We start from the raw sequence: 14086 nt of genomic DNA on the forward strand, positions 1-14086 counted from the left end.
GTGAAGGCCACAAAAAGTATTTTTAGGCTACTCTTGAATTTGAAGGCCACAAAAAAGCAGAACCAAATGACACAACAGTGGAGTTGGTCAGTGTACATTTCAGATGTATGTGGAAGTCACTGTTTAGGATGTACAGTGGACAATTAAGAGGGTGAAGATTGGAAAGGTTTCAGGTGGTAATGGAATTTCAAGCGAAATGAAGAATAAAGTCGTGAACGTGTGATTGCGTGCCTGACATTGGTTTCAAAATTATGTTAAAATGCGTAAATATTCCAAAAGGTTGGGGATATATTGAATAATTGTTCATCTGTGGAGGAGGGACTAAGAATTAAAGGAATATAACATCACTAGGTATATCAAAGAAGTCAGAGAAGGTGCATTTGATACAGCTCCAAAGTTACAAGTTAACAAAATGGGTCATGAATAGGTGTCAAATTGCTGATGTGTTTAGATGATACAGGTATGATTAAGAAAGAGCAGAAAATAGTGATAAAGTTAGAAAGTGTATGCAAGAGAATAAAAATGAGAGCGAATGTGAACAAGAATAGTTATGAGAGTAAATAAAAACCAAGAAGATTGGGCAATGAATGTGAATAGTGAAAGAATGGAAATGGTTGATATATAGATATTGGGAGATACTGTAACTGACAGTGTGTACAAAAGATCGGAAAGACACTCAAAATTCTAGGGAAGCCAAGGTTAACATATATGAAGGGATTGAGTTCATATAGATGATGAATGTGAAAAAAACAAAACTAGAAGCTGAGATGAATGTTCTTTGTGTAGCATAGCTGCATAAATGATGAGTGGTGTATCTGATGTGAGAGCTAAACTGTTAAAAAATACAGATATGCAGTAAGTATATCTTAGTTTAACCAGACCACTGAGCTGATTAACAGATCTCCTAGGGCTGGCCCGAAGGATCAGATTTATTTTACGTGGCTAAGAACCAACTGGTTACCTAGCAACGGGACCTACAGCTTATTGTGGAATCCGAACCACATTATGACGAGAAATGAACTTCTATCACCAGAAATAAATTCCTCTAATTCTTCATTGGCCAGTCGGAGAGTCGAAAGCTAGGCCAACAGCTTGCTAGCCGAGAGCTCTACTCACCCCTCCAATGAAGAACTTAGATATGCAGTAGCAGTGACAAAGTTAGCACAGGTGAAATGATTAGTGTTGTAATTTCTACTCATTTTTTCACCTACATAAGTTATTTTGGGGGAATTTTATGACATTGTATAGAGTAATCGTTCAGCTGCAAAATGAAACAGAACTGAAAACTGTCAGAATTAGGCGCCTTTGAACAGTGGCGTCGCTATGGGGAAGCTAGGGGGCGGCCGGGCCCCTCCCCCCCCAACTCAGATGTTTGACACCTCCCCCCCATCCCCCCCCCCGTTGAAAATCCCTTGGTAGCCGAACTCTAACCCTTTGGTGGTCAAAAAGCAGTTAGGTTGAGATTTTGAAGAGATATTGGAAGGTCTAAGTCCTTTGTGTTATTAATGATAAGAGCTATTTTACATGACAAGGATATTATACCATAGTTGAAAATTAAAACTTGATAATAGAAATTAGTCTAGTGTTGAATATAAGGTTGTGAGGAAATTTACATTACAGTATTTGATACATTAGCATATAGTAAGTTGATACATTAGCATATAGTAAGAGTTGAAAATTAATTGAAAATTGAGCTCTATCATTTCAATTACACGCTTACCAATTAATAGTACTATTGTTTTCCTTCATTCACATTGATATCGGCGTCGGTGGCCCTGGTAGTTGTGACGCCAGATAACCCACAATTAATCAATCACATTGATGTATGCATTCGAGAACAGTATATTCTATTAATTACAGAAATGGTACATTAGTTTCGTGTAATTTTTTTTTTTTTTGGCACCCAAATACTATCTTGGTCCCACCTGGGGGGGGGGGAGCATTGATGGAATGCCAGCTACGCCACTGTCTTTGAACAATAAAAGGTATAAACATTTTTCGCACACATCCCGTGGGTGACTCACTTTCCTTGCGCAAAACGCAACGTTACTTTGTTATTATTTTTTCATATTTTCCTTTCCATAATTACAGCTTTTTTGCACTGTATTAACTAGACAACTTATCCGGGTATGCTTTGGACAAAAAACCAAGACTTGATCGCAACTGGTTTTCTTTCCGTAAATTTTTGGGGGTGGAAAAGTGCAAAATTTTCTCGTATTTCGTAATTTCTACTAATTATTTCACCTAAACAATAGTTATTTTGGGGTAGAATTTTGATGCCATTGTGCAGAATAAGCAATCAGCTGCAACATGCAACAGAATTCATCGGTCTACCTTGAAAACTGTCGGAGTTATCCGTCTTTAAACAAATAAATGTATTAACATTTTTCCGCTTACCGCTCGATACCGCTGGAGCCACTGTCACTGCCCACTGACCTAATTGTTTATCTCAAGCCCACAGATATTATTTACGTGTGATTCATGCATTAGCTGCACGATTATTTTATTTTTGTGTGAAAAATAGAGACAAAACGAACACCGACAGCATGACAGAGCGTATTTAATGATAATCAAGATAGGAAGTGACGTCATTAGTCAAAAACGTTTTGGTCAGACTAGTCACAACACTTCCATCCAACTTGCTCATTGTTCGTTATACGATGGAATATTCTTTTAACGTTGGTGCGTGAGTAGAGGAAAGGAGATCGACCTAACAGAACGGGGCTGTAAATATCCTTATTTGTGTAAAGTGTAAATATCCTTATTGTGTAAATATTAATAATTTTTCAAGGACATGCGTATAATTAGTTGCCGTCACATCTGCGTCTTTCGCTATGCGGTACTCGCAACGAACGCAGTCCCACGAAAGGGCAAATTCCATCAAGTGACTGCGGACGGGTCTACAAGACGAATACAAGTTTGGCCGCGTCACACATCAAGTCGTAGCTACCATTGATTCGGTCTCTGGCTGGCTCACCTCGGCCGTGGTTGCTCCTTCTCTCACCGGTACTTGCCAAAAAAAAAAAAAAATACTTGCTGCTTAAGCTCGAATTCATACATAAAACTTGAAAATAAAATCAATCAATAACAAATTTACGCTAGGGTAGATAATAGCATATGCTCTTTGTGCTACTGGTATTAAGCGGTCATTCTTACTGTTGCAGCTTTTGTTTCCTTGATATACGGTAAACTGACAGCAGGGGATAGCAGCGAGACACGTCATGACGAGTGCTCGTCTTTACAAAGAGCGGACGAAACTTGGTTGGGCGACTCCGTCCATACGTGTTCCGCACTGGTGGGGTTCGTGCCAGGCACCCTCCGTCCACTCTCGGACCAACACCCCCGTCGACGGATACCCGAATCCCATCCCCACCTAAAGCCTGCCTGCCTTCAGTCCGCCACTGCTCGCCCTCACCCTTAAAAGACTACGAAGCAGATACAGTCGAGTTGACGAGGCAGCACAGCGTCGTACTCGTCTCGAGCTTACATTGGACAGTATTTTGAGTGTGTATGCACCGTTTCCGCCTGCTTATACGTATAAGTCTGTTCTAAATGTGACACCGCGGAGTGAAGTCCGAGTGGAACGAACTAGTTCATTAATCGGTTCTCTGCGAAATAAGTTTTTCATTGTGAAACTACGAACTTGTCGGTGACACGACTTTTTTAAAGGTTGGTTGTTGTTTTAATTGTTTTGTGTCATTTGTTGAATAGATTAATAATTGTGTAAGATGTAAGTGACTTGTTAACAATTGCGTAATAGCTCCCGCTTGCAATGTTAATTACTAGAGAACGTTCTCTCTCTCTCTCTCTCTCTCTCTCTCTCTCTCTCTCTCTCTCTCTCTCTCTCTCTCTCTCTCTCTCTCTGAATCCTTTAACAAAGAAATTTGTTATAAAACAGAATTAAACCTATAAGCACACATTTGGAAAGCCACTAACATGTAAAGCAAGTATTCTCATGATAGAATGGAGACATACAGTATATGTACTGTATGTAGGTAGGTAGGTAGGTAAAAGAATGATAGATACGTATCTCATCGGTGTTGGATAGTGGTTGTTGATCCAAATCTTTGTGAAAGTGAAGTGTGGATGCATGCAAGAAAAAGCCTCTTGCCTTTGAGATGTGATTCGTAAAATTGGTAAAAAGTTTGTCAGTGAGATTGCTTGGTAATGTTAGGAAAATGGAGGACGAGAGGTTGCAGAGATATTGATATAATACATAATCGCCAAGATGGAGTAGGAGAGGAACCAGTAGAAAATGCCCAGTAAACCAAATGAAAGAGTATTGGACAGTAATGCCTTGGCGTTGAAGAAGCACACACGCCTGTGCAAGACAGATGGGTCAGCTCACTATTACTGAGCTTTCTGCTAGGTTTTGTGAAGCAGTTAATGTGGAAGTTCCCTGTAGAGCCTCATACATAATATACCTTTTAGTTATAAATGTAGTAGTAACAGTTGTCTTTTTCCTTTGGGCCACCCCAGTTTAAGGGAGAGGTAACTATGAAAAGGAAGCTAGAGGAAATAATTCAAGGCTCCGCAAAGCACTTAATAGAAAGGTCATTTGAGGAAATGGGTAACAGAAGAAAGATGTTAGCTGAAGTAAATACAGTCTTCAGCAGATCAATCGAGTTTCTTGGTGATGCGATGAGTCAGGAAGGCGGAAAATATGCATAGTTGAACTATGAGAACAATAATTTCTGAGCGTTATGCACATTAAGTCACGAGGAAAGGAATGGGAAGACGTCAGGCCATGTCGTCAAAGTCTGTACGAAGATTTCTGACTCGGCCTGATATAAATCGTACCATGATTAAAAATCTCTCTCTCTCTCTCTCTCTCTCTCTCTCTCTCTCTCTCTCTCTCTCTCTCTCTCTCTCTCTCTCATGTAGTCAGCTTCATTCTAAACCAACCACTCTCGCTTTATAAGATTTGAACTTGTATTCCAAGCAAATAAAAGTAGTTGTCTACCAGACCCTTTACAGTCTGAAACATTAAATCTGGTTAACAGCGATCTTTAATACTACCGACATTTTGGACAGTTCTGTTGACGCTGACTGTACCAAGCGTATCACTTCATTCTTGAAATCAACGCACTGATAATAGGAGCTTTCCAATGTACAATAATAGCACGTAAATTTACGTTTGATTTACTGAAGTGTGTGTGTGTGTGTGTGTGTGTGTGTGTGTGTGTGTGTGTGTGTGTGTGTGTGTGTGTGGCTGTTGTGGTATTTTGATATTTTGCTGTTTATTGTCAGTACGGGAAAAATATGGTTTAGATGTTTATTGGCCATTCATAATTTGGATTCATTTTTGTATGTGCGCTTCAGTGCCCGCTTCTTGAATTCGTCACACTTTATGGAGACACTTGTCACTACAAAGCCTTAGATCCAAGTGCAAGAGTGTGAAGTAATTATGATGTCTGTTAGCGGGATTACTTTATATTTCTTGCAATTGGATCTAAGGCTTTGTAGTGACAAGTGTTTCCATAAAGTGTGACGAATTCAAGAAGAGGGCACTGAAGCACACATACAAAAATGAATCCAAATTATGAATGACCAATAAACATCTAAACCATATCCAGAAAGTGTGAATAATTCAAGAAGTCATTGTTATTATAATCATAATTACACACACACACACACACACACACACACACACACACACACACACACACACACACACACACACACACACACACACACACACACACACACTTATTTGTGAGCATCATCTGCCACTTGTGTGTGAGGTCAGTGCCTCTGTCAGCTTTCACGCTTGGCACGATCACAGTCGTCATCTGACAGTTTGTCTCTCTTACCTTTAACAACAGCCATCCACCTTCACTTTGGTCTGGCTCCCACTTGGCACCTCCGACAGCATCACTCCGCAGCCCCCATCACATGCCTCCCCTCTTTTCTTCACATGCCATTCCACTGCAGTCTTCTTTCCTGGACCTTCTTTGATAGTTCTACCATTTTGTATAGTTCCTCTTATTCTTTCATTCTTGATCCTATCATAATTGTTGACTCCATACAAACATCTAAGTATTTTCATCTCTATCACATCCAATTTCTTCTCCTCTACTCTCATTACAATTTCTTCTCCTCTACTCTCATTACCTACTGTGTTAACTCCACATATCAATGTTGGTCTCATATCAATGTTGGTCTCACTTCTGTCATACTTTCCTTTATATTGATACTGTGGTCACACAAGACATCTGGTATCTTCAAATTTTCCACCCAGCCTGCACTCGGTTTTATTTAGGCATCCAAGTTTCCATCTCCAGCTACTGTTGAACCAAAATATCTCTTTTCCTACTCTGTTCAGCCATGCCCCTTCTGGACTAATCCCGGAGTCCAGATCTCCATTGAACTTTTGGTAATCAGTCTTCTTTTTGCTGATCTTTAATCCTTTTATCTTCTAGTTCCTTATTTCATTGCTCTAGTTTTGACTCCACTACCCTTCTGTTGGTACTGCATATCATGATGTTATCAGCATGCACCAAGGGGATTGATATCTTATTCCTTGAGACATCCATAATCAGGTAAAAAAAAAAAAAGCACATCCCAGAAGTTAACCAGATCTTAGTGGTATCCGTTCAGTTAGACCAACACTGCTCCTAACCTGAGATAACACATCCATAATCAGATAAAAAAGCAGATTCCAGATGTTGACCAGATCTTAGTGGTATCCATTCAGTTAGACCAACACTGCTTCTAACCTGTATTTTTGCTCGTACACACACATCTTGGCCAACCTCACATACCTCTCTGGTGTTCCCTCTGCTCGCATGCATTTCTAAACTTCTTGACATGGGATTCTTTTATGTAACTTTTCCAGGTCTGTGAATACTATGTGCTGTTCATTGTGTAATTCCACTGCCTGGCATGAAACCAAACTGATCTTCATCTAAAGGTGTTTCTTTTATAATCCTTTGGCCTGTTATGTTTCCTAGATTTTCATGTTGTGAGACATTAGCTTTATTCCTCTGTAATTTACACAATCCTGAATGACACCTCTCTTTACAGAGAAACTTAATAAAGCTTTCTTTGTTCTTTTGGTATCCTCCTGATTGTATATTTTATGTGTTAGGTTCCACAACATGGCCGTTCATTCGCCTTCCAAGCTCTTCCACGTTTGCTGGAATTTTTGCCAACTTCATCTGCTTTCGTGCCTTCTTTACCTCCTTTATGCAAATGTTACATGTCACGCCAATGTTGTAAACTCCATTTTCAAGAATTCTTCTAGGATTTTCTTAACTGGTGTTTCAAATATTTCTGCTATCTCTTCTTGAACTTGTCCCTCAACTTTGCAATTCTGTGATTTTTTCTCCCCCTCTCAGGTGTTTCCAGCCCTGCATATATTTCATCTATGCTTTTGCTTTTCCTTGTAAAACTTGAAAAGTGAAAATTAAAGCACCTTTGTGAAATGATAGTGAAACTTCCCCAGTACTTTTATCAATAAACATTCTGAAAACTAAACATATGAACGAAATTTATATGTACTTTGATGGTAAATTTCGAAGGTAAGGTAACGTTACTATGCTTTTACTTTTTTTTTTTTTTTTTTTTTGCTCTTCAACAGAAAACATTATCAGGGAGAACTGTACATTAGAAAATTGTAATATTATAGTAAACTGTGCATTGACAGCCAGTTTCCCCCATTCATCTACGGGACAAAGAACTGACACACAAGGTAACACTTAGACATCCATAATTTTTAGAGCATTTCCACCCCTCTAAGGATCTCCGTATAAAGAGGATGCGTATTCTTATAGGAACAAATGCTTAATTTTGAAATTGAAAATAAAATAATACGCATTTTCCTGATAGTATAATCAGTATAATCCCCCTATTGCTACCCCACATTGTCCTGTTGCTAAAGAGAATTACCCACTCCCCCTCTACTAGGGAGGAAGAGCGCCTATTTTGAAACCTTGTTTCTAAGCTTGAGCCGGTCTCAGCTGTGCTGGAAGTATAACCACGTAAAGACTCGCCTTTGTATATTCAGGAAAATTCAAAGTGTCGTCAAAAGTTTCTTCTTGCTTCCAGATGAGCGGAGACATAGCAAAGGACGGCAGTAGTGAGAAAATGGAGAAAGATGCTTTTGAACACTTTCAGGATACAGCCATGGCTGTTAGGGAGATGGTCAAGCAAAGTAAGTATTTATATGTTGTTCTTGTTTACAGAAGCATTATCGTTTACATCAGTACTGTTAATTAAGTGTTCCTGTAAAGGTAGCCAACATTGTCATTAATCTGTGGAGCAAAAATTCATACAGACTCAGCAAGTGCACACACACACACACACACACACACACACACACACACACACACACACACACACACACACACACACACACACACACACACACGTAATTGCTTCAAATTCCAAAGCATATCCAAAAAAGCACCACGAATTCGAGAAGTTAAGGAGGTCATTGTGGACACACACACACACACACACACACACACACACACACACACACACACACACACACACACACACACACACACACACACACACACTGACTGTTAAAATATTCTTTTGTATTGACGAAGAAGAAGATTGTACTTTATTCATCTATTGATTTTATTCCTCTCATAGTAGGAAAAAAAATTATCATTGAAAGATACTTTGAATTTTACAGGACGGAATTTTCCTTAGTCTTCTCAGATTATTTGTTTTTTTGGCGTAACAAAAATACGCTTTGAACTTCTGACCTTGAGACGCTTATCCTCATATGTTGGTGCAGTAGATGAAACATTGAATATAGTTGTTTGGTTAATGTTGATGGTTTTATTAATTATTATGAGTTACACAGGATTATGTGGAGTAGTTTCTTGTAGATTTTTTTTATATCCATTAATGGAAGTAAACTTTAAACTTTAATCAGGGGTTATTATGTATGAAAATCAGCTTTTATCTTGCAAAAAATAAAATACATTCCAAGACCAGCAGTTAAATTTTCAACTAAACTTTATTTCTTTTTTTTTGGTGATTTGGGTACCAGATAAGTGAATTTTGTATTGGGGAGTTATAATCCATAAAGCCAAGAGAAAAGTGCAAGTTGTTAAATATTGGGGGAAATTATTCATATCTTCATGTTAGATTCAGCCAAGTCAATAATAAGGTTAGATTTTCCCCCTTGTTTTTCTCTCACCACTGCATCCTTCAACTGACTCAACAGTCAGCCTGTAGCAACAATTGATGCAGCAAAATTTTCTCTGTACATTGGCTCTTCCCCAATTATACTTTTTTTTTTCTTCTGAAACTGTATTTCCAACAGAAGAGAGCCTTACTCATACCTTTGCAAGACTCTCCATTCTCGTTCATTCATTTTAGTCTTCTTAACTGGCTTTAACTGATTACTGCTAATTGGCTTCCTGTTCATTCAAGTGCGGGGCACCAAGATGGAATTTGAGGAGGACCTCAGTGACCCGACAGAAAAAGCCATGACTGTGAGGGAGAAACCAAAGCTACAGAGGCCTAGGAGTGCTGAGGTAGTTCAAGTTTTATTTTCTAGTGTGTTAATTGTTTGGAAACTTTTGAGTCACTAACTTTATGATGTTGATCATATATGTGTGTGTGTGTGTGTGTGTGTGTGTGTGATTGAGTGAGTGAGTATTTGTTGTACAGAATGTACCTGTATGCAAGTACGTCTCTCTGTGTATGCGAATAGTGTCATCATTTTGCATATACATAGTTTGGTACCTTAGTTTGATTAATGCATATTAATGCGATGGCGTTTGGTTGATGGTTATATTCCGACCATTAAATGCGAACCATGACATCTTATTTCACTTCTGTAAAAAAACTATATACATATATTCCCTCAGAATGACCTCTATGCAGTTTTAAGTACAGTAGGTTTATTGAGCACAATAGAAATCTAGGTCGCATATAGTTCAGACTTTTGTGGGCTCCCCCCCCCTTTTTTTTTCTTAAGGAAAAGAAGTATCTCAAGAGAAAATGTGAGAAAGGGAACATGGAAAGAAAAAGTTATTCCAAGCAAGGGAGAGTACACCTTGTATAAATGCTGTGGACAAATAAGAGTTTGAAGTAGACGGGAGTAAAACTAGTCACCCTTGAAGTAAGGAAATTGCGGGGTATGTATGTTGAGCTGGTGAGGTGAACTTTTTGTACAGTACGATATGTGTCGTTAGTAATAGTAGAGCCAGTAAGTTTAGTTAGTGAATTTCTTCGTCTTGTTAACCCTCTAAGTCAACAGTTTGATAGACAGGGGAAGTTTTTCGGTAAATTAAAAATTTGAGCGATCCTTATAGCGCAGGTGTACAAAGTAAAAGTTATAGCTTATGTAATTCCTTTTATTTTTCATCTTAGGTTTTTAAAATGAAATGATTGATATTAAACTTATGGAGAGATGTGTGACTTGGTGCAAGTGTGGTAATGAAAATTATGAAGTTTCGTGTACTTTATAAAAAGATAGTCAAAGAACTAATGTTGACATACTCTACCATATGTTTTATCTTGTAACGCAAAATGTATGGCTTCTGTTGTTAGTGGTGCCTAGGAAAACAATCTTGTAAGTTTAATTTTTTGCAATTTTGCAAGGTTAGCTTTTTAATGAGCTAATTCATGCATGACTGACGTGTTCCTGTGCTGCAAATATTATGTTTACAGGATGCAACCCTATTTTTTTTTTTATTAAGAATAATTACTTTAAAAGAGTAAAGTTGTCAGTTTGTGACTTGTTCTCACAGTTGTTTCCATCCAACAGAACTCTAGACAGCCAGCTTCGAGAGGATTTGGAAGAGGCGGGAGATATCACAGTTATCGTGGCCATGCTGAAAAATCACAGTATAGTTTTTCTGGTGAAGGTAGAAACCAAGATTCAGGCAGAGCCAACTCTTCATCTTTTGAAGGGGTTTTTGAAAATCCAGTAGGTTTGTCAAATAGTGTGCCGAACAGAGGAAGGCAACCTGGTAATCATAGATTTCGAGGCCACAGCAGGAGATACAGTCACTCTGGCTCCTCACAAGGGAGTGAAACTGTACCCCCAAGCGGCTGTGATTATCAGGGAGGTATTGATCCTCATGAATTAGTTGAAGTCCTTTCAGAGTGCTCACCCTTTAGCTTAAGTTTATTACAGTTAATGGAGAGAAAAAACATGAATCCCTCCAGTGTTCGAGGAGTTGTTGCATCATTCGGTCATATTTTTGAACTTCGTGAAGAAACTGTGGTGTTGTGTCCAAAAATTGGCTTATGCAAAGATCATTCTGGTTCTCAAGGTTGTCAAAATCAGTCTTCTTGCAATGATCTCCACATCTGCCCACAATATCTAACTAGTTGGTGCCATGATAAAAATTGTGTACTTGGTCATAGATGGTTTACTGATCATAACAAGCATATTCTGAACTCATTTTATATAAGGGAAGTACCTGTTCAAAATTTACGGAAATTATTGCAGTCTGTGATAGTGAAAGGTTATGGCACAGGCCAGCTAGATGTATGTAAAGACTATAATGGAATGGGATGCAACAGGCAAGATTGCTTTGACCTCCATATATGTCACAGTTTTGTAGTAGGCCGCACCAATTGCACACGTCCAGGGTGTCAGCTTAACCATAATATTCTGGCTAAGGAATGTTGTCAGTTGTTAATTAAGATCGGTATTTCAACCAATGAAGCCCCAAGAGATGTGATCATGGCCCTTCTAAAGGCAAATCCAGCTCTAAGTCACTCAGCTCAAGGACAGAATTCAAATGTTAAGACAGAGTCAAGGCAGCAAAGTGGTGCTGCTGCCAGTGCGCAAAAAGGAAAAAATGGTAATAATGCTTCCGGTGCCAGGAACAGATCAGAAAAAGATGGCAACAGATCAAATAATATTGAGAAAAATGATCAGAAAAGCATTGAGCTTCCTGAAAATCAAGTGTCAAAGTCAAAATCTAAATCTGTTTCAGAAAAACCCAAATCAGAACAGAAAACAGTATGGTCTCATGATTATCACGGAGATACAATGAAAGCAGAGATATGTTACTATTCAGTGGAAAGCAGGTGTCGCAACGAGACAAGTGGTTGTCAGCGCGTCCATTCCACATTACATTTTCACTGGCAAGTAAGTGAACAAGGAACAAATTGGCTTAATTTGTCTAGGCCTCTTGTAGAGGCTTTAGAATATTCATTTTGCAGTGTTGACAATGATGATGTCGCTCTTCCCAGGTTGGATCCCGGTAAGCTGGAGCCGTCTCTGAATGGTCTTTTTGCATTAATGGGACGAGATAAATGGAAAGCAAATTTTGCAGCTATGATATTGCACAATTCTGATTGCTCTAAGATAATGTATTTACGAAGGCTCTGCACAGAGACAATAAATGGAAAAGATATTCCTCCAAGCAAATATCAGTGGTACTTCTTGGACAAAAACAGCAAATGGGTTGAGTATGGAAATGTTGATACTGCTGGAGAGACGAACCTTGTTAGTAGTGTCACATCAAAAGATATAGAAAAACATTACAGTCAAAATCCAGGCACACCTCTAAACTTTAGAAATGCAAGCTATAATTACAAAATCGATTTTGTCGTAATGAAACAAACAAACTTGAATACAAATGTTAGTCGCGAAGTCCGCCGTAGACCTCAGCAACATCTGAAGCCGAAAGGTGGAAGACCTATTAATAAAGAATCTTCATCATCTGATATTCCTGCCACATGGGATCCCATGCAACCGCAAGAACGTGTCAGGCGTGTAGAGTTATCACCCACTTCTCAAGAATTTCAGAATGTGAAAAAACTTTGTGGTGGAATCAACATTGTGAAAATTGAAAGGATACAGAATCCTTATTTGTATAAGGCCTTTCAGAACAAAGTAAAGGAAATGACTGCAGTTTATGGAAGCATTCAGATGGTGGATGTTCAACAGTTGTTCCATGGTACAAAACCAGATGTTGTTTCAAATATATGCGCTGAAAATTTTGATTGGCGACTTCATGGAACAAGTAGTGGCCAATCATATGGCAGAGGGACATATTTTTCCCCAAAATCTGCCACATCTCTTGGGTATTGTGGGGTTGACAGGTTGGGTCATAGGTATTTATTTATTGCACTTGTTGCCGTGGGATCCATCACCAGTGGCAATTCATCCATGGCACGTCCACCCATTAATCCCTCCACGGGTTTTCCCTATGATTCAACTGGTGATCGAAATACAATTGTGGTGAAATATGATAAGCAAGAATATTATCCTGAGTACATTATCACCTTGAAGTAAGCCGTGTGTCTAAACAGGGATTTCTTTGACGCTCACATGTGCTGCCAAATAAATTTTTATTATAGTAGCTTTTGAATTTACGCACTTGAATGAAAACTAAAAAACTGAGCATGCCTTTTCTTCTTTTATTTTTTATGATTCTTTGCATTGCTCAATATACTTTTAAACGTGTAAAATATACCCCGTTATGTGCCATGTACTTGTTATGCATATGCAACCTATGCCTGTTACTGAATGTATTGACAAGAAATACAAAAGTAAATGAATACATATACACCTATCAATAACGTCCTTTCAAGTTATGTCTTTAAGAACGGTCGATGTTTCGTACTGTTGCATCAGTGTTTATCCTTCCCTAATAGCAATTCCAAAGGAATGCTTATTTCGAGGTTCTTCTGTATGGCGTTAAAGAAACTCTTTCCCAATTTGGTTTAATATCAGAATACTGTTTGGATATGTATTTTATCTTAATTTGTTGTAATATGTATAAAGAATAAAATATATTTGAATTTCAGTTACACTTAGCAAATATTTAGATAAAAACTAGTTTTCAAGTGAAGTCAAAAATTTTTTTTTTTTATAAGGCTTTCGAAATGAAAAACCAGTCCACTGACAGATGAATTGTTTTTTAACCACATGTGCTGAATGTCTGTTTCTACTAGAATATCGAAAAGTTACATGAAGATGTAAAATCAAACCGATGCACAAGAGTTTCGGTGCCAGGTCAACAGACCGTACTTTCAAAATCGAATCAGACTTCCAAGAAAACTAGGTGTTTAGTGTAGAGGTAAAAACAGACGCATTCGCAATGTTACTTTCACCAGTCTTCACAGAGAGAAAATTTTCTTTTAATGAAAA

At 38.4% G+C, this 14086-nt stretch overlaps 1 protein-coding gene across 4 annotated transcripts in view; it reads left to right on the forward strand.

Annotated features, from left to right (window-relative positions):
- LOC136836294 (protein mono-ADP-ribosyltransferase PARP12-like) overlaps positions 1-13731 on the forward strand; it is a 40591-nt gene extending 26860 nt beyond the window's left edge. Inside the window, exons 1-4 of one of the 4 annotated variants that reach the window (XM_067100366.1) lie at positions 2656-3669; positions 8050-8155; positions 9397-9500; positions 10739-13731. In XM_067100366.1, coding sequence (XP_066956467.1) covers positions 8050-8155; positions 9397-9500; positions 10739-13228 — 2700 coding nt within the window. In that variant the 5' untranslated portion in view covers positions 2656-3669 and the 3' untranslated portion in view covers positions 13229-13731. Of the gene's footprint in view, positions 1-2655; positions 3670-8049; positions 8156-9396; positions 9501-10738 lie in introns of those variants that run through there. The other 3 variants (XM_067100367.1, XM_067100368.1, XM_067100369.1) reach the window with 3 other exon arrangements.
- The last annotated feature ends 355 nt before the right edge of the window (positions 13732-14086 follow it).

The sequence above is a fragment of the Macrobrachium rosenbergii genome, chromosome 56, assembly GCF_040412425.1.
Source record: "Macrobrachium rosenbergii isolate ZJJX-2024 chromosome 56, ASM4041242v1, whole genome shotgun sequence".
NCBI classification, from domain to species: Eukaryota; Metazoa; Arthropoda; class Malacostraca; order Decapoda; family Palaemonidae; genus Macrobrachium; species Macrobrachium rosenbergii.